Below are 22,170 nucleotides of genomic sequence, written 5' to 3'. Positions count from 1 at the left end.
CTACATAAACTACCCTCAAGTCTTTTGTATAAAATCTTGTGAGAAACCCTCGTCAATTCTTTCAATCTCTGGGCAATCTAAGGCCTTTCTTTTGTAATTCTCAACCCTCTTATCATTCATTAATTTCATTGTTTACAATAAAAACCTTTCGGGTAATTAAGGTAGTTCATTTTAAAATATTAATTGGGCAAAAATAATTATGATAATTTTGAATTTGATAATTATTTTTATAGATAAAATCTACTTAAATAAAAATAACTTTAAAAATATCGTACTGAGCACTATTTGCAATGTTTTCACATTATCAAACACATCAAATTGTCAGCGTGCTAAATTGTTTATTCCAATTTGCATTCAGCAATTTTCACCTCCATGTGGGATTATTGCAAATTTAGAAGTGCAACTGCCAACATCAACCCAAGAGAGGCAAACATTGGGACTGCGGCAAGTATGTTTCCTGGTAATCTAAACCTCCCTTCTGTGTGTATCCTTTTGCGCCTTGAATTTTTCAATCTCTATATTTTGGCACTTAACCTAATTCCCACACTATACAAGCCACAAACTGCCTACTGGCTTTTAAAGCCCTTAACTCTCTATCATGTGGCACTGCCGAAAGAGGGAGGGAAAAATATACTATCATGCAGCAGTTCATACACAACCATATGCATTGAAAGAATAGGCTAAACTAACCTAAAAGCTCTGCTGGAATTATAGTCAAATTTTAAAATACAGAGGCTAGAGGTCAGTGTATGTAGGCCATTAGGCTGTGAAGGAAACACCAGTTTGACATACAGGTAATCAGCAGGGCCATATTCATCGAATAATATGGCAATTTGAATAGCATCAAATATGCAACCTAAAACACGAGCCTGGAATGTGAAGATCAGTCTGATGAGCACCAAAGAGTGTTCTTTTTTTCTTCCCTTTTTTTCTGGGTGAGATAAGCATCAAAAGACTTTGTTGTACAAAGTTCTGAAACTCATTGATCATGTTAAGACGATGTTTATAGATAAGTATCATGAGAAGCCACGAAGCAATGGTTCATTTAGGCTTTAAAACAACAACAAATGTTTATCAGCACGTCTATCAGATAAAGGTTGTCATGTCCATTTAAAAATGGCTGAGTTTTGTTTCGGTGCCAACTGTGTACGACACACCAACCCTCCTCCTTTACCCTTATTTAAAACCAAAACAGGAGAAGAAATAAAAATTTTAAGCTACCAAAAAACCGACAGTCCAGAAAAGAAATAGCAAAACCTGTATTTCCATCTATCCATCAAATAAATCTCATTTCTCTTCAAGAACGGATAATAACTTGCCGTCCATACTAGCTCCACATTCTCGCCCAGCAGCTTATAATTTTCTCACGTGCTTACTTTTAGCATCAATTAAAGCAAGTGTAGTGCAGCATTTGCTTTCCAGATCTACCTGAATATGAGCAGAGATTGGGGGAGCGGAAGAGGAAAAATTCTATACCACAAAGAAGCCATGCTGGCATGCATCTAACTTTCCAATTAAACAACTAAACAAGACCTTTTCAATGAATCAAAGGTCTAGCCCCCAATAGGAATCTCTGTCCCCGTCCAAACTCCAAAAGCCGCAAAACAATATGCCGACCAGCTATCGCAGGAAAGATGAGTACCTATGTTGGCCAAGAAATGTAAACCAGCCAACTCTTAAGGTGCAGAATAAGATTACCAGAAAGAAATGCAGCAAATATCAAACGCCAATAGCCAAACCTGTGGAAATTTGAGTTAATCATCAAGGTAATAATAAGATCCAGCATGTTTTTGCTCCCTGTCCTTGGTTGAATCCAACTTGTTTATTCGAGGACGATAATTGGTTGGGTCCCTTCTAAAGGTAATATCCAGATGCTGCATTAAATAGAACATTAGCTGTAGGTTTAAGATGATAATTTACAAAACTGTGATTCTATAGATGCCCAACAAGAAAAAATGAATTTTCCATCTTAAAAATATAGAGGAAAAACTTTTGTGAACATGGTAGATCATTTATATCAGAAATAAAAAAATTAAAAAAAAAATACACACATTGTAGACATACTAAGAATCTACTTGATGAGGACATCAATGGGCAGTTCCGAGTTTACCAGCAACGCCGGCGTAGAGATCATCCGACGACAGCATCTATGTGAATGGACTACGAGTTCGAAGGTTATCGGATTGCTAGGTCCTATGGTTCGATGTGGAGCACTGCTCATAGGCAATTTGTCATGTTATTTTCGTTAGTCTTACTGAGTTGGGTAGTAGTTTGCTATTGACTCTTTTTAATTTTATGTTTAAGTCTTTGTGGGCTCAGCCTAGAGTGTATTTTGGCCCAATTTTGAATTAGCTTGGGTTTGGGTTATATTTGCTAATTAAGTTGGGGTTATTTTGGGAATTAAGCATGTAGGATTGGGAGGATTAATTATATTATTTAAATCTTGCATGAGAATCGTTTTTGGCAGCATAAATGCATAAAAATAAAAAAACTCTCTTCTCACTCTCTTTGGGGTGAATTCATCACTCTCTCAGGTAAGTTCTCCTCTTCTCCTACATTCTCATTCCTCTCTTACGTTAATTAGGCTTCTCTCCTTTTCTTTTCTTCTCTAGTTGCTATCTTCTCTCTTCTTTCTTTCCTCCTCTTTTCTCTACTATTCTATCTGTAAGAAATCATTCTTTATCTACCGTACCCTTTCTTTCTTTCTTCTTTTAACTTCTCCTTCTCTATTCTCATTTCTTGTACAACAACCTTGTTGTATTTCTCCTTTCTAACCCTACTATCCATTCTGGTGTTTCATCACTGCCCATAAATTCTCTTTCTATTATTTCTATTCCTTGGTATTTTTTAACCCCTATTTGCAGCGAGAACCAGCAGGTAACTTTTGTTTTTCCTTAAATATTTCTCATTTTATATTTCTTCCCTTTTGCAATAGTTTCTTTAAAACAGAACTTCCAAGGTTTCCTTTGCATTGTTAATTGCTGAATTCTTTGTTAGAAATCTGATATTGACTAGCATAGCTTTAATTTTCTTTAAGTTTCTTAATACTCTTGCATTCAATTTAGTGTTATGGTGTCAATATCCCCATCCCCTGGTTCCTCTATCGATTATTGTTTAGTTGTGCTCATCAGTTAGGACTTATTGTGCTTCTTTCTCTGCTTTAACTGTCTTATATGCATGCTTAATTAGAATCCAGGTGCTGCAATTCCTTTTTCTTTTATTACCTGTTAAGAAAAGGTGTCTCATTCTAAGAGCCTAGTAGCCCACTTTGTAGGTACCCTAGTTTCTAGGGTTTCTCCTGCATCTACTTGAATAGATGAAACCTAATCTCCAGTTATAACCTCAGTTCACAGGGAAGAACGGGTAGTAACATTTTCAGATTTTCGTTTTTTTTCTTTTCTTTCTTTAATTCAGCCCAAGCCGAATTTCCCACAATCAGCATGACATAGCCAACCCAAAATCCAAACTGGTTTGATAGGTCTATGCTAAACCCATGACAAGAAAGATAACCAGATTTCAAGCCAAAATTTTACTGGGTTAGCAAGACCGATGCTGGAGCCCCTCTTGAAACTCTCAGTTAGATGGTATTAACCACAAAGACAGAATCCAAGTCAGACAGCAATAAAATTCATATATCAAGCACAAGACACACTTTGAAGAAAACAGAAATATAACCAAAGCAGAAACACCAAAACTCAGCCCACTCACTGACTGTAAAAATCAAGGGACAGTTTTCGGCCACAGTTATCCAGTAGCTAAGGAAGTCTACCAAATGAAGTTAATTTTTTTTTTTTGGAAATGACAATGGACAGAGATGCTCCAACACTATACTGCTTCTCTCGTATTTTTTTCTTTTTTTTTTTTTTTTTGGGGTGAATAAAAAAGCTCATTACCAAAGAAAAGAAGGGGGAGGGAAATACAAAGAGAACCCAGACGGCTCAAAATGCAGCACCAAGCCATAGAACAAAACTAAGAGGACAAAGAGAGGACACAAAGCATCAGGCAATAATGGACCAAGATACAAGACCCAAAGGCAAGCTCAACAAAGCCAAACCTAGAAAATTCACTATTTTTCTTGACTCGGCAAGGATCTCAAGTGGCATAGCATCGAATTAGAGTTATCCTAATATCAGAAGCCCTAATATCAGCAATCTCAGAAGAGGATGCAGTATGTGCAAAATCTTCAACTTCATCACGAGTAGACTTCAGAAGCTTTATATCACCAGCTGTAACAGCCGAAATAGGGAAATCAAGGCATAACACAAAAGAGGCAGCGGGGCAGAGGAGGAGGGCTTGGGGGCAGGGTTCAGCACGGCAAGAAAGAAGCAGGAAGAAAGAAAGACAGAGGAAGCGAAGCCAAGAGGAGAGACAGAAAGAATGCAATTTTGTAGGAACATTATAAATAAAGGGGACCAGATCCATTTCACTTGGCAAATTACAGCCTCTACATTGTTACAAAGTGAGTCCAAAGTTACACAAAATGACAACACTGCCATTTTGTAGGAACATAACAGCATTTCTGTAGCTTTATGTAACTTCAAACTTGCTTTCAAACATTTACACTTCTTGTTAATATCTTGACCAAGGAAGAAATTTCAACCGAAACAGGAATTTCGACCTTGCAAAAGGCCGAAATTTCGACGTTTCGGTCGAAATTTCGATCGAAACTGGATACTTTTTCTGAAAATTAGAACTTCAATTTCGGGCCTCATATGGACTCAAAATGATTTGGATTCTTGTATACTACCTATTTCAAGCATAATAAACACAATGGAACTAGTATTTTGTAAAAAACAAAACTATTGAAAATTTATCATTCAAGTATACTAACAAATGACTGGTTCCGACAAGTGCAAACTGTATTGCATACATGCATAGAATCAACAACATACATGAATTGTTTGGTAGAATGGTTACATATACAACAAGTCAACAAAATAAAATGACCGGCTCGATCAAGTGATGGTGTCTCAAATATATAAAGCTAAAGCCTATATAACATATATACATAAAATAAAAATACATAATTTTAGAAAATAATTATTATAATAAAAAAATGAAAAAATGGTAGCAAATAATAAAAAGATAAGTTTAACAAAACACAATTATAGATCATAGTCCTAGGCTAAACATATATTAATTTCAAGGCAATACAAGATCATTTAAGGCATGAACAAAACAAAAATAAAAAAAGGGGAAGTTTGGAACTGTTGGGTGTGGCTCATGCTTCACATTCTATTATTGCTGGAGTTTCCTTTGTAGCTGTTGTGGCTTAGGAGGTGTTTGGAGGCTAAAAATGAGCAAAAGTGGTGTTTGAAGGCGAAGGAGTAGTGAAAATTAGGTGAAAATGGGATAGAAATCAACAAAAACTAAGGAAAAACAAGTTGGAATGCTGATATGTCGAAATTTAGGTCGAAATGGTCGAAATTTCGGTCGAAATGGTCGAAATCTCCGAAATTTCGGTCGAAATTTGATACTTTTCCGAAATAATTGAAATTTCATTTCGTTTTTTAAAAATGCAGACATTTCGACCGAAATTTCGACAATTTCGGTCGAATTTTCTTCTATGATCTTGACCAGGTGACATGGAAACTGGGGGTCCTGTCCATTTTGTAGATATTACAAGTATTAGCAGAATCTGGCCATCTTGAACAGAGGCCATCATAAAGGGTCTGTTCAGTTTGATTGTCATTGCATATGTGACAAAAATGAAGATAACTGAATCTACAATACCAGTGGCATTAATCTGGCAGCAAATGGTTCAAATAGCTCTTTGAACTGAAACAGTGTAATTCCATAACAGAGACTTCAAAGTCCATCAGTAAGGACAGGTAAAAAATCACCCCATTGGAAAGCAAAAGATCAATAAAAGAATAATAATTAATAAATAAAGGGATAATTACTATTGCTCCCCCATGCCATGGCTTAATTACTAAAGGGACCCTGCTCTTTATGAAATTACAATTTCCCCCTTCACTTCTAACAGTGTAAAGAAACCGTTATGGTTGGATATTTAATGTCTATTTTGCCCTTTTAGAATTAAGAAGCCAAAAGACAATACCATGGGAAATACCAATTTTATCATTGTATTCTTGTCATTTTAGATTCTAAAAATTGGATCCTAATGAGATGAACACCCCCCCCCCAAAAAAAAAAAGACGTTATTTATTAGGGATAATTACTGTTGCCCCCTTGTACTCTGATTTTATTGCTACTTTATCCACTTTACTTTTTAAAATTACTAATCCAACCTTTAACTTTGTTTAAAATTACTAATGCCCCCTTCCGTTAAGCTCAGTTAGTTTACTGATAATGTGGCATCTATATATTTTTTTAAAAACCCAAAGATAACCCTACAATTATCTCTTTACTTATTTACTCTTTTGCAAGTTATAATACTATCATTAATTAACTATGGAGAAAAATTAACGTTAAATTAAATTTTCTTTTCCAAAAAGAAACTACTGAATAAAGAAAAGACTTGATTTTTTTTCTCTAAAAAGAATTCGCCGAATAAAGGAAATATGTGATTAAATAAAACTTAAAATAGAAACTAAAATATTAGGAAATATCAAATGTGTTTCAAAGTTGAAAATTGAAAATCTCCTAATATATGCTAACCATTGTACAAAGTATGTGGTCCCACCAAAGCCAAAATTTATTGTAAAATATAAGATTTTAAGGATATAATTGATATTCAATATAGTTTCTAAAAATGAGGGTAATGTCATATTTTTAATTTCTTAATTTTAATGTAAGGGCAAAATAGACATTACAAAATTCATGTTAACAACCACTTAACGCCGTTAGAAGTGAGGGGGGCAACAGTAATTTCATAAAGAAAGAGGTTTGATTAGTAATAAAACCAAAGTACAAGGGGGCAATAGTAATTATCCCTATTTATTATTATCATTATTATTGGTAGGAAAGAAAGGAAGATGAGTTTTTTTTCCTACTGAATTTTTTATTGGTGGCTCCATTAAGTCGAGGTGAAATTGAAGGCACTACCTTCAGTGGCAAATATTACTAGTGGCTCACCTTTTTATTACTAGTGGCGCACACTTAACAGAGTGAGTAAGATTTTGTTAATTAATTCAAATTAATGCCACCCCTTGGGGTATCAAATTTATCAGTCAAACCCCCTATGGTTAGAATCACAGTTAAATACTGATGTAAGCAAGTTAAATTTTTTGGAAAGACAAAAGTGCCCTTGAATGGAAAAAACCCCATTTTCATCACCAAACCCTCTTCATACATCGATCACCACCAAGATAATAAGTTTGTTAACTACTCAACCCACTCTTATTGTTAACTCGCCCAGTGTGGGACGGAAAATGGTGGTGACCGGTGGATGAAAGGGGGTTTGGTGATGAAGATGGGTTTCTCTATCCAAGTGTATTTTTGTCTTCTTAAAAAAATAAAGCTTATTTACATCAGCATTTAACTGTGATTTCTAACAGCAAGGGGTCTAACTGATAAATTGGATACCTCCAAGGGTGGCCTTAATTTTAGGGGAAACCTCAGGGCGGCGCTGAAGTTTCCCTAATGTAAAATAGAAAACCCTGATTTTTCCATCCCCACAAGCTCAGGGAAGGGGATGCATTTCAATGGAGAAGAAATCATAGTCATATCAAAGATTTCATCACAGAAAAGATGGTTCAATTTCATTTCAGAAGTCTCAGAGAAGTAAAACATCAAATCAAACCCTTATCTCTCTCTTGGGGATATCATAGTTTATAATGGATAAACTCTCCAGCGCTAAGCCAAACCGTATTGATGACTGCCTCACCTTCTCCGAGACTCAAACTCCTAGACAGAACTACCTACAGCTGTACAAGGCTGCATGATGTCAGCCAGAATCAGGGCCAAATAAGGCCTAGAGTGATAGCCCCACACAGCGTGATAGCCCCACGCCCTACAGCCCTCTAGTACAACCAGGGGTATTTTGGTAATTTGAAGTATTCAGTTGAATCAACTTAGGGTTTCATTGGATCCAATATGTTTATGGAACCCAAGAATCTACTTTGGTTTTTGAATTTGAGTCCCTATTTGTCAAGTTATTGAAGAGTCCTAGTCAGTTTGGGGTTCCCAAGTAGTAAGGGAATCCCCTAGTTATAGTCTACTTCCAGGATCCCACATCTACTTTTATTTTTCAATATGAATCTTTCTAAAATAAGATATGAAGGAGTCCTTAATGAGTATCAGTACCTAGTCCAAGTAGGGGTCCCGAGTTTACATTATTTTCTAAAGTTGAGTCATATTGTAATTTCTTTCTTAAAGGCTATAAATAAACCTCTCTAGCTTGTAACAAATCAGATTAGATTAGTGAAAGAAACTGGAATTTCAAGAAGCAGGAGTTGGAGTCATGGATTCCCCTAGAGGACGACTTGCGGCTGCTATAGAGTAATAATTCTGCAGTTTGAAGCTTGAGTTCCCCCCCCCTTTTCCAAGAGAGTACAGAGCCTCCCTGCTCCAGGCTACCTTACTTCTCTTCCACCTGCCATCCCCAAACCCTAAAACCAGCAAGTGCAACCCCCCCCCCCCCCCCCAAAAAAAAAAAAATCCCCTCCCTCAGCCCTAATCCCTCATTTTCCCACCACTGGGTTATCAATCCCAGCCCCTCCTTACCTTTCTTCTTCTCCATCCTTCTAACCTCTTGCAGCCTAGGAAAACCAGAAAAACCCAAACCCAGAATTTTCTCAACCCCTCTAAACCCCACTTCGCCTATATCTCCTAAACCCAACCACCCATTCTCTCACTCTTTTAAAATTACTTTCCCCATCCCCTTACTTAACCTCGATCCCTAACCCCACCCCTTTACCTCATCTAAACCCTAGAGATTCTGCAATTCATCTTCCTAGAAAACCCTAAACCCCCCACCCCAGGAAAAAAAAAAAAGAAGATTCCTAATCCTCTTCAAACAATCATCCAACCCCTAAACCTTTTTAGGATCATCTTCCCTCAACTCCACTTAACACTCGGACCATATAGCCCAAACTCTAGTTCGGACCCAGAAACCCTAGAATTTTAAGAAATCCCAATTTTCAAACCTTAGAATTCAATTCTGAAATTAAAATTACAGTAAGCAAAGGGTTAGAGTTGGATTTCATACTAACCAAACCTAACTCTTAACACATTTCCAACCCTAGAACTTCCGTAACAACCCCATTCCCTCATCCGTGGGGTATTACAAACTCTAGTTTTACTTCTGATTCACTTGAAGAGGATCCTGAGGGTGAACCTAGACCTAGATCAATTAAACCCTAGATCCTTGTTCACATCATTGCAAGGGATCAATATTCTGTGCAGCCCACCAGCAAAGACTTTCAATCCCCTGCCGAAGGCCATTGCCTTGTACAATGCTGGATTATACATTTATACTTGCAATCAGAGAACCTCCCAGGTTCACCTCGTTGTTCCTTGTCCATGTTACTCCGATAAGAGTTACATTGCAATCCGAGTATTTCAACATTGAGACCAACAACAACAACAACAACAAGCCTTGTCCCAACTAAATGGGGTCAGCTACATGGATTCTTGCCTTCCAATCAGTTCTGTTAGAGGCCATGCATATCATTTCTCACCACTTCTCTTAAGGTTATCTTAGGTCTACCCCTAACTCTTCTAGTTCCTTCAATCTGGATTGTATCACTTCTCCGTATAGGGGCATTTATAGGTCTCCGTTGAACATGGTTGTGCCACCTCAAATGACTTCCTCGAAGTTTATCACATATGGGAGCAACTCCCAAACCAACTCTAATATGATCATTCCTTATTTTATCCATCCTAGTTTTGCCACTCATCCATCTTAGCATCCTCATTTCTGCCACACTGAGTTTATCTATAACCCACTACAAAAAGAGTACATTCCCATCAGAACTTAATCACCAAGAAACAGAGATAGGACAAGACAGTCCATTACAGTGCAAAGCATACAGTGGCTCTGGAAGTGGATTTCCTTTAACAACAATCTTGGCACCAAATAATGGGAGACATGAACACGATGATAGACATCTTTAGCATCATGTCTCGCTGCCCATGATCCCATTGGAAACTGTAGGAAGATTACTGTTACTAGATGGCACTGAATGCTCCACTAATTAGCCATATAAAAAAATGACTGTTAGTCTGGAACCAGCAGAACTATCATCATTGGATCTCCATTGCAAATCAATTCCATCTGTGTCCTAATGGCATTTTCTTTTAGTAGGTGGAGCCCACCTAGTGATTTTTTTCCCCTTTTTCTTTCTCTAGCCAATAAAGTTTCTGTCATTGTTGGTGTTTACGCAGTTTCAAAAAAGGTATACTCAACACTTGCATAACCAACATAGGAGACAACCAGCTTTTCCCCATGATGAATCATAGCCCCAGCCCATTCCCATTCTGGGTTATGACCTTAGGCAGAACCACCAGGATTTGAGCAAAATCTTCTTGTGAGAAAATAACCTTAACACAAAATCATCAAGATTTGAGCAAAATAAATAGGTAAAGATTTTGAGGCTTACAGATAAGAAGAGGTTCATCCCAGTTAACAAAGACTGTGGAGCATTGGCAGTACAATTCACTGATGCTTGCCCCTCATACACTATAACTCTGTCTGCTAGGTAGGTAGCCATAATGAAGTCATGCTCAACCACAAAAGCAGTTTTCTTGGCATGGAGGATGAACCTCTTTATGACTTTGGATGCAACAATACGCTGCTCTGAATCAAGATAAGCACTTGGTTCATCTATCAGATATATGTCTGCAGGCTGCAAATGGCACCAAAAGATACACATCAATGAAGGGCAAACACAAAGCTACAACTTTTACCCAAAAACCTCAAAACTGCAACAAGAACTAGATATTAAGAATGCATATATGTCTGTCTATAGAGGATTCAATAGGACTTATCCCATTCACACAGCACAGCACAATTGATATCAAGCACTCACTCAAAAGAGATTAAATTCAAAAATATATAGTCAATTATACATGAAAATCACATTCTGCAATAAGCAACAACTTTGCACTTGACCAAAACCCATGAATTTAGTACTTGCAATGCATCATCAATCGCAAACAAAGATGTGCACATGCATGAGAATAAATACAGCTAGAAAGAGAGGAAAACATTTTAGAATGAAAAGGAACAGACATTCATCTAGCCATTCAATATAGAAAGCAGTAAATGTGCATACCTTTCCCAGACAGAGACATAATGCAACTCTTTGCAACTCTCCACCAGATAGATTAACTACTTCTTGATCCATTAATTGTTCAATTAGAAGCGGTTTCATGACATCTGACACAAACTGAGGATGCATGTATGAATCACGTATCTTTTGATGCAACAAGTGTCTAACTGTTGACTGAAATTTTGGACTGATCTTCTGGGGCTTATAAGAAACATTGAACTCCGGTATTTCCACATCTGAACCCTCCACTTCATCCGGCTTCAACAAACCAGCCTGCAGCAAGACAATTAAGATAATAAGGAAGTATATCAACTAGTAAAGCCCAACCAACATGAAGGGCAAGACTATAATCCTTTAAACACTGGAATAGCTTAGGACACAAATTTCATATGATATTGTTAACCAAAAGAAATATGAAAATGCTACATATACCAGCATGCGGATGAATGTTGTCTTCCCTGTCCCATTCTCACCGAGCATTACAATAATCTGGGAGTCAGTGAATTCACCTTCAACCACACGAAGCTTGAAATTACCCTGAGTCTTTGTCATGGTTGGGTATTTGTAACGTGCATAGGTCTGGACTTCTTCAGCACTCTCCTGTGGAGTCTCTGCAACCTGCACCACACAACAAAGCAACATAAGTACCAAATCAAACATGGTCATCCATTATGAAGATCCAGAATTTTTACCTTGAAAGTAAGAGACTCCTCACGAAATCTCAGATTTTCTGTTGGAACAAACCCTGCCAAGAATATATTAATGCCTTCTCTGACAGAAAAAGGCAGAGTAACAACTCCATATGCTCCTGGTTTCCCATATAAGCAGCAAATGAAGTCCGACAAGTAGTCAAGGACACTAAGGTCATGCTCCACAACAATAACATAGCTGAATAGAGGATGCAGCAGATTAGAATAAAACCAACAAACATCCTGCTACCATACACAAGCACATACAACACAAAAAGGAAACCCCCCACCTCTCAACCCAAAAAAGAAAAATATGAAAAGCATGTTCAATAAACTCTAGGATGAGTAAGACCTGTTAGGCCTGAGCAAAGACCGAACAACTTGGGCAGCTTTAAGCCTTTGTTTAACATCAAGATAACTGGAAGGCTCATCAAACATGTATATTTCTGCATTTTGAATTGCAACTACAGCAATAGCAAATCTCTGAAGCTCTCCACCTGACAAATCCCCAACGTTACGATCTATAACCTGATTCAGCTCAAGATCATGACAAAGTTCTGCCTTCATGTCTCTCTCATCTTTCTGATCAAGAACTTGACCAACGTTGCCTTGTACAGCTTTTGGAATGTGATCAACATACTGTGGCTTAATGATTGCCTACTCAGCAATAAACCAAGTCATTTTTAGGTTAGTGTCAAGAGCATATAAGAATAGTGTACAAGGTTTTCTACCAAAGGTGACCTATAAGATAATAAGGAAAACCATAACACAATTTTGCAGTGAACTGTTATAGAGACATTTACAAGAAACTAACATGACTCATGATATTTTATTGTTAACAGAATCTTCCATAACTTCCTGGCGGAAGGAACCTAGTAGAGTTTGATAATCTGAGGACTTGATTTCGACTATCCATCTCCCAACAAGAGGGTACAGACTGAAATGGAAGGAGGATGTCCACCATGAACAAAGTTATGGCTCGTACACCTGAAAGCAATCCTTCCCCATAAACATAACAGAACCAAAGCATTTTACCCCTTATATAGGTAATAACCAGATTCAAATTACTTTTGACCATAATTACAACTTCTACAACGAATTAGTAACTGAAACTTTCTGATAATACTGATGACACAAACTGAAGAATACTCTAAATCAAATTCCGACAGACCCAGTTCTAACACAAACTCCTAAACAACAAATTAAATCAGTCATGACTTTCCAGATAAAATTGTAACCACAAGACTTCTGGTCTCATTGCAAAGAAAACTGAATTGACCTCCCAATTCACACGATGGATGGTTGGATAGCCGTAGCCCACAAAACCAAATGTACTTCAAATCTTCAATACAGCATGTGAAGGAAAAATATAACCTACATGACTAGGCTCATTAATGTGCATGCATTGAATATGTATGGCCTGGTGTCAATTTGAGATCTTCCAACAACTAAGGTACCAAAAATCTGAAGGGGCAAGTCACCAAGCTTTGCACATGCATGTACCAAAACAACCAGGCATTCAAAAAGGTGACTGTTTTGGCAACTGACTGTTGATCTAAACGTGTCAATTCATTACCGAAACCAACCATATAAAGCAGTACCATCCTAAACCGTTTCAAAAACTGTAGAGTTTGATTTTTAAGAAAAAGATGTATAGCAATACAATGCAGTAACAGTTTTTGGTGTGATAGAGAGATATATGTTGAAACCCTACCATAGGAAACCATTTACCACTAAAACATTTCTGTACTATTTTGTATACCATTTAATACCACATACCTACCGTGTTTATGTATACCATCTTTACACTGCAACCATACCATAGCGTCTAATACCACACACATACTGTTCACATACATTGCTTTTATACCACAATCATACTGTATCATACCGTCTGATACCAAATACGTACCATTTATATGTACAGTACTTATACTGCAACTGTATTGTACCACCTTTTTTTTTTTTGGGGGGGGGGGGGTGATACCACCTAATGGTTTGGGAAAAGTAAATATACTGCTTTTATAACACAATCATACTGTAGCATACAGTCTGATACCAAATATGTACCATTTATATGCACAGTATTTATACTGCAACTGTACTGTACCACCTAATGTTTTTTTTTTTATTTGGTTTGGGGGGGGGGGGTTTTGATACCACCTAATGGTTTAGGAAAAGTATAAATAAACAGTAGTGTATGGTCTTGATTTAGGGTATAAGGTTTCTATACCGTACCGCTTTACATCCTTATGTTGATCTATGGCACTCATCGAAAGAGGGGTGAATCAGTGACCCAGTTGTCTTTTCCTATTGCTTCACAAGTGCTGACACTGGCAACCTGTTGCACTTTTTCATAACACACATTTGTGCAAACACACCAGCCTGACTGTCAAAAGTCAACCAACGGGGTAGACCCATCTTGCACACAATCACTACCACTTTTCACATATGGAAACAAAAGCGACATCCACAAAAAGGAAATTTTCATTGGGTTCAGCAAGATGTGTACATCCCCAGAGTAGTGCTTACAAAGGCTTTGTTTCTACTCAGTATGCTATTTTAGCCGCACCTAACCCCAAGTTTAGCAGGTATCAATCTCTAAGAGAGTCACAACAATGCCAGTACAAATGACAGCACCCACTCCAAGTGTCCAGCACCCAGCGAACACCACTTTCAAAAAATAAGATGCGCTCATACCACTGTCTTACAGCGATGCACATTTAGCATAGGTTTTTTTCTATGTACAACCCTATGTCTAGCATGAATACATTACAGTAGTATGAGAAAATGCTTACAAATCTTTATCTGTGTCAAGACCTGGTACCCAGTGACGTTCCTGAGATCATTCAATGTCTCACTAGAACCATCAACTTTCCACTGAATGGAGAAGTTGAACTTTCAAGTCTACCTTCAAATCTATGGACACCGACTGCATATAGCCTCCACTTTAATTTGTTTTGTCACCATAATATTACAATTAGAGGCCAAAAACTATTATTAAAAATTGTTCAAAAAGAAAAGTTCAGACATGTTTACTTGGTGTTTACACAGTAATCACACACGTTCACATGCGTTCACTTATTTCAAACCATAAGTAGGCTTTCTTTTGAGAAACCATAAATAAGTGACTGGCCATAAACCCTCAACATGCTTGAAATTTTATGATGTGGTTTCAGTAGCTTTTGCCTGGTAGATTCCAGGTGTGCTAAGTGCGATTCCTAGCCTATTCATCTACATTTTCCCTCTTGTGGTCTTACCTCTTCTACCTATCAATTTAAGTTATAAAGTCAAATACAATTCCCCTATTTGTTGCCAGTGAAATAACTGTTTTCTAGTCAGATTCTTGTCATGATAGTCTATCATTCCTGAGTTCATAAATCTAGTAGGTCATCTTTGTTTCTGTACCTCCAACCTTGATTGAACAGAAGTCCAACTATGTTTCTTTTTGGTTCCAAGTTTAGTCTTCACTAATGTCATCCTACACTTCCCAAAAGGAAGAACATGTAATCGAATCTAATCACATCGCTGTTCACTACTAACTCTAGAGTTGCTGAATCATTAACATGTGCACCTGACAAACTCTTCCCAGCCATCAAAACACAAACACAAAACAAGCCTATGCCCTCAACAAAGCCCAAATAAAGCCTGAAGTTAACAGTATTCAGGAAAAGGGGAAAAAAGGGTTTGCCTTATTTACTCCCTGATAGCTCTAAACAAAGAGAGCAAAATGTGGTTTAGGATAATAAAGAAAACAACACCATAAGGTCATATGACAAAAATATGCATTCAACAGAATAACTGTCCAAAGCTGCATAAGAATACCTTCAGATTATCCTCCAGAATACGAGTGAAATAATTTTGAAGTTCCGACCCCCGGAAGTATGTCAATATTTCCTGCCAATCAGGGGGATTCTGTAACAGAAAAATGTCATCAGACATAACATATAGTACATTCACTCATGAACAAATACAAGCAAATCTGTCAAAGAAAGAAACAATACATTGAAACGACCCAGATTAGGTTTTAATTTCCCTGCCAAAACTTTGAGTGCGGTTGACTTCCCAATACCATTTGTTCCAACCAAACCTAAAACCTGCCCAGGTCGTGGAACCGGCAACCTGCAATTGAACTTTTCAGATCATATAGAGTGTGACTAAAGAAAATGCAGTTATTCTTGTCCTCCAAAAGCTTTAAAAAGGATAAATGAAAAAAGTTGTAAGCCAACCTGTGCAATTTAAAGGTATTTGGACCATAACGATGGGTCGTATCTTTATCTAGATCTTTTGGTAAGTTGATGATCTGAATGGCTTCAAATGGGCATTTCTATACCAGGAGGAAAACACTCATCAGAGAACACATCAATCCAACAAATCAAGAGAGACAGACTAATTATTAATACTCTATATGAGACAAAAGTACAGCCCAACTCAATTTTATCTCAACTAAATGGGGTTAGCTACATGGATCACCTTTCTCTAATCGACTGCGTTTAAAGTCATACGTGTTACTAGTCCTAAGCTATGCATATTTCTTTTACTTCTTCTTCTAGGATCATTTTAGGTTTATTTGGCAATCTATCTCTGGCTCTTTTACTCCCTTCAATAAGAATCAAATCACCTCTCAATCGTAGAGCATTCAAAGGCCTTTTCTGCACATGCATGCCACCTCAAATGACATTTTCACAACTTATCATGTATCAAAATTGTTCCTACAGTAGCTATTAATTAGTTCATTCCTTATTTTATTCTTTCTAGTTTTACCACTCACATCTCAGCATCCTCATTTCGGATCACTAAATGCATTTATATGTTGTTCTTCACTAACCCAACATTTTCAGTTATTACATAAATCTTTGCTGTTAACTGTCCCACAAGAATTTGATTTTAATTTTGAGTTTGAAAAGACTTCAATCACACAAAAATCCAGAGATATCCCTCCAAAAACAAAAAACAAAAAAGGGGAAAAAGAAATCATGAACGAGAAATTATAACTCAACAGGAGGAAGGAGAAAGGAAAAAAGACGATGTGAAAAAACAAGACGGGTTCCCTACAATGTCATAGTATAAAAATAAAAAGGATGTAGGGCAGCTTGGTAGCACGTTTATTTTGGGTGCAACTTAAAGGTTCAATCCGGACAACACTACTGATTACTTCTTCTTTAGGCAGCAAGTATTGATTTATTAAGGCAAATTGTAGAAATAACCAAGAAATAAAGACTAAAAGGCTGAAACCATATTTCTCAAACCTTGACACAAATACCACATCCAATACAAAGTTCTTCAGAGATAAAAGCAATCTTGGACGCAGAAGTGACTTCAATACATAGTTTTCCTGCAGCAGGACCAGAAGAAGGTAAGGTTTCTATCACCACAAAAATAAAAATACCTATTGTTGCACCTTATTTATAGTCAGCAAAGAATATGCTTGAGGAAACCAAACAAATTCAATAATGATTACTGAGAGCATCACGGCTATTATGCTGATACAGATGGCAAAATAGGAGACGAACTCAGGCATGTTGGCTTCCTCAGAAGCAATACATTATAGGACATGCTCAACCACAGAATGGGACTAAGCTCTCCACAAAAACATATAATTTATTTCCGATTAAGTTGTGCATCCAAAACTTTTATACCTCGTAGAACATTAAAAGTTCACTATCAAGAAGCTCTCTTTGTACATAAATTGTGAAATCAAGAGAGAGAAAAATGAAACTCAAGACAACAAACTTTATAAAAGAAAAAAATAATAATAATACTCTGAACAAATCCGAATGAGGAATAAAACCAGAACGGCATACACACGAAGGCTCCCTATCCACCGAATCAATTTTCACTTAATAGAACTTGCGAAAGATTTCGATTTCAACGAGAAAACTCGAAACTTAAAAATAAATAAAAAATCAAAATAAAAAAAGAACCCGAAGTCTATTGAACCAGAAGTCTATTCTCGAATACAATTCTTGAGCTAGTCCACTTACACGTAACTGAAGACATCAATCAACTTAAAACAGAAATTGCAATCTGACCACTAGAAAGAAGGAACATCAATTGGCGGATTTATATTACCAGTTTTGACAACAGGACAGCTCTTCTTACATTCCTGGCGGCATTTCTTAGGCTTGCAACGATCAGAACTGACGATGGCGATACGAGTCAACCGATCCGCCATCTCTAAGCCCTAATAAGAAGATCGAGCGAGATGAATCAAACCCTAAACTCCCACAACAAACAGTAAACAAAGAACAATTGAAACCAGAGAGACCAAAACCCTATAAATCGCAGAGAAAAGTAAGAAGAATCAAACAACCTAGGTCCAAAACGGGGGAGAAAAAACAATGTTTCTTTGGAAAATAAAAGGGGAGGCGGTCGAGTGTAAGAGCCTGAGAGGGTTTCACTAATTTTCTTTGCTTTGCCGCGGGTTGGTGTGAGCGTGTGCTTGGCACTGGCAATGTTTTGTTTTGTTTTTTTTTTTTTGGAACTGATTCATCCGGCGCGCACCATGATTTATCAGGGGGAACTTTATATTAATGTCGCCGAGTGGGTACGAACCTAAGACCTCCCAGAGGAAAGTTGAGTCTTTAACCGCTTTAACATATCACCTTTTGCGCAAAGTGGCGTTGTTCTCAGTTCTCACACCCAATCAATAAGAGCTAAAGAAAATCTTTAGGGATTTATTGTAATATTAGTGTGGTGTGAAATTTTTTATTTTAGTTTTAGTTTTCCAAAGAAAATCTTTAGGGATTTATTATAATATTAGTGTGGTGTGAAATTTTTTATTTTAGTTTTAGTTTTCTCGTGTCATTAGTCATAATAGACCTGTATTGTGTATACTTTTCTGAATTACGTTTGTTTACTTCTCATTTCTTTCTAGTTTTTAACATTCATGACATTTTAATTATTATAATTACTATTAAAATTTTGTTATTTTTTTAAAGAAATTTTCTAAATAATATCTCAAGTTCTCAGCCTCTAAGTTTTCCCTTCTTGTTCATTTTTTAAAACAATCTTCTAAATTATACCTTGGCCTCCAAGTTTCACTTCTCTAATGTGTTTTTCTTTTTTGTTTATTTTTTAAAAGAAATCTCCTAAATTATATCTTGGCCTCCAAGTTTAGTTTCCTTTTTCTTTTTTTTTTACCAAAACCTATGCGGATATTCTTGGTAGGCCTGTAAACGGACCGGATTCGGCTCGGATACACCAGTATCCGAATCCGAATCCGATTAGCAAATCCGGTATCCGAATCCGGCAAAAATTTAGAGAAGGCATCCGAATCCGAATCCGAAACTTTATCGGATATCCGATAATAATCCGATAAAATATCCGATTATTGATTGATAATTGTCACTTTTTTACATTTTTTACTATAAATTTCTAATTTCCGAATACCGGTATCCGAATCCGATTACCGGTATCCGAATCCGATTACCGGTATCCGAATCCGATTATCATCTATTTTTAAAGAAAAAATGTTAAATACTTTACTCTATCCGGATAAAAATTTATCCGGATATTATCCGATCCGATAAGCAATTATCCGAATCCGAATCCGGTTGCTTAACGGACGGATACGGATATTTTCCGGTAAGAAAATTTTCGGATACGGATACCCTTAAACGAATACGAATGCGAATTCGGAGGCGGATTTCGGCTATCCATTGACAGGTCTAATTCTTGGTAATTTACTAGCCTAAAAAAATCCAAGTTTGAACATTCTTAAGATATTAGTTATGTAATCCTTATTAAAATTTAGTTTTTTTTTTTCTAAGTAATTTTCTAAATAACTCTTAATTTTCCTTGTGTTTGCAATCAATTACATCTACGGATCTACTAATGCTAGAAAAAAAATTACAAGCACCCCCCTACTATCAATGATTAGGGTTAAGTGATAATAATTATTTAAAAAACAAGTAACTTCCACATAGGTTTAAATATAAGGTATAGTATTGCCCAGTTTTTTGCTCTTCTATTTGTCAGTGTTTTTTCTCCTCCGTTTGTGAGTGCTTGCAACAGGTCCAGTAGGTTATTGGAAAGCAGTAATCGGTTTTGCGGTGGAACAAAGCAGAATAGATGTTTGTACCATCCACCGAGAAGAGGGAGGGAAGGGGAAGGGGAAGGGGAAGACCTCCACAGAGAATGGACAATAGACGAACTACCTACTATGATATGGTGTTGCACAATGATGAGGGACTAGATGTTCTTGATGAGATTGAAGATCAAACGAGCAAGGCTAAGGTTAACACCTTAGTTGGGAAGATCTTACCAGGTAAACCATATAGGAAGCAGGCTATTTTTGAAGCTCTCCCCAAAGCTTGGAACACCATTTGCCCTATGGAAATTACCCAAATGAGAGCTGATAAATATAAATTTCAATTTGAACACCATCAGGATATGTTTAATGTGATTGACGAATCTCCCTGGGTTGTAGGCGGCAATCTGATGATGGTGGAGCCATGGAGGAAAGACCAACAGTGGGCATTCACTGTCACATATACAATAACATAATCATAAACAGGAAATAAATCAAGGTTTAATATTATAAACAAGGTTCAAAACAAAAATGAATAATCAGTATAATCAGAGTGTGGAAAAGATACCAGATATCCAATGATATCAAAAAGGAGTAAAGTGAGGCGGAAACTCACTTCACCAAAATAGCAGAACGTAGTATGAAAGTCAAAAGGAATTACAACTGAAACAAATGTACTAAGAAATAAACTAAGATCAAGCGTCTTCAAGTTTATAGATAACGTCTTCGTAAGTATGGACTTCGTCAATCCAATGAATCCGTTCTAACTCTATGCTGTTTTCAAAAGCAAGACGCACCTTGATCCGCCGAGGGATTATCAGAGTAATCTTGATCGTCGCCAGCACCTTGCGTGTAATACGCTTCATTGGCTTGCGCTTCACTGTACTGCTCATCATAATAATCTGTACCTGCAGAATAATCTAAACAAAGAATGTACAAAAAAAGGAATGAGTTTCGAAGAAACTCAGTAAGGTAGTTAATCCATAACATCATAGATAACATGTGGCAAAACATAACATGATGCAATGCAATATGAAACAGATAAAGTGTGAATGCATCTAAACTCTATTTATGCTGGTCTCTATGGTAGACATGCATTAAGTCATAGCACCGTACTTCTTAAGGAAAGTCCGCTCACACCCTCAACCATATAAGATATCTTGGGTTCCCTCAACCATTTAAGGTATCTTGGGCAGCCGGTTGGTAATGGGTCCTGCATCCCTCTCGGACAAACCATGGTAGGAGGTTAAGTCAACACACTCTCTCACAACCATTTGGCATAAGTACTGGCACATGTTAAGGAAAAGCCTAGCCCAATGCAAGTCATCTAGTCAGTTACATCAACTCAGGTCCAAATACTTCCATTCCTCGTCCCTGACGATCCTTTCCGGTATCCTTTCCACTAGAGTCCTAATAGTCCCTGACTACGGACTCATCAACCCTATTGGTTATCCACATATGGTAAACGGGAAGCTCTCATGTCCCTTCACGGATCATTTCACCTGTCTTGAGCGCCCATGAGCCCAAGTCTAGCCATATGCAACCCTCCAATAAATGGCCCCCACAATGTGATTCCCGTCCTCTCACGGGTTGGTTACTTGTCTTTAGCGCCCGTGAATCCCCATTGCTACCACGGGTAGTTCGGTCTCAATACCCTTCCGAATCGGGTCTGATATAACAGGGGTATATCCTAGCCAAACACTGCTAGACATCCCTAGGTATGACAACCATTAATTCGGGAAAGCGTCGATGGGCATCTGCGGAGAACATCCCATACTATTCCCTTCGATGTCCAAGGACAGAAGCGTCAAAAGGACACTTCCCAATCCCAAATTTAATCAAACACATTCTCAGATCAGTCATGACATACACAACCATTAGTTCATCATATAAAAGAGAATGTAAAAGCAACATCAGATTAAGCAGTAATAAGTAATTCATATAACATGAATAATGAAAAAGATGATATAAACAAGTGCTGCTATTCCCACAATAGGAGATCAGAATTAAAATACAACAACAGTAGGTAATCTCATAGTTTCATAAAGTAGAAACCAGAGAACAAGCAATCTATGTAGTTAAGGAATTAACTGTCCTTACCTTCTAACTTGGATGGGATCTTAAAGAATCAAGTATGATCTTGACTAAACCTGAGAAGACAGTCCTAAACAAGTGCACACAACATGTTAGGAAAGATGCATAAAGGAAAAGATCATAAATCAATCGAAACAGACCAAGATTGAGGTTGCTGTACTCATTGGTCGATTGATTG

At 37.2% G+C, this 22,170-nt stretch overlaps 1 protein-coding gene across 2 annotated transcripts; it reads right to left on the bottom strand.

The window, feature by feature from the left end:
• Window positions 1-1,019: 1,019 nt before the first annotated feature.
• LOC149029120 (ABC transporter E family member 2) lies at window positions 1,020-18,330 on the bottom strand. Of its 2 annotated transcripts, XM_089140457.1 has the most exons (13): window positions 18,180-18,330; window positions 17,939-18,050; window positions 17,116-17,201; window positions 16,096-16,193; window positions 15,871-15,988; window positions 15,692-15,781; window positions 12,219-12,523; window positions 11,870-12,065; window positions 11,610-11,795; window positions 11,181-11,450; window positions 10,506-10,751; window positions 1,740-1,874; window positions 1,020-1,642 (listed from the first exon to the last, which is right to left on the bottom strand). In XM_089140457.1, the coding sequence occupies exons 2-12, from the start codon at window positions 18,039-18,041 to the stop codon at window positions 1,755-1,757; spliced, it is 1,818 nt and encodes a 605-aa protein (XP_088996583.1). In that variant the 5' UTR covers window positions 18,042-18,050; window positions 18,180-18,330; the 3' UTR covers window positions 1,020-1,642; window positions 1,740-1,754. The 2 variants fall into 2 exon arrangements, with proteins under 2 accessions (XP_088996583.1, XP_088996590.1); XM_089140464.1 differs by lacking the exon at window positions 18,180-18,330 and having other exon boundaries at window positions 17,939-18,173.
• Between the last annotated feature and the right edge of the window lie 3,840 nt (window positions 18,331-22,170).

The sequence above is a fragment of the Hakea prostrata genome, chromosome 1, assembly GCF_041222555.1.
Source record: "Hakea prostrata isolate BN-2017 chromosome 1, UWA_Hpros_2, whole genome shotgun sequence".
Lineage (NCBI taxonomy): Eukaryota > Viridiplantae > Streptophyta > Magnoliopsida > Proteales > Proteaceae > Hakea > Hakea prostrata.
This window is presented reverse-complemented; position numbering and strand designations above follow the sequence as displayed.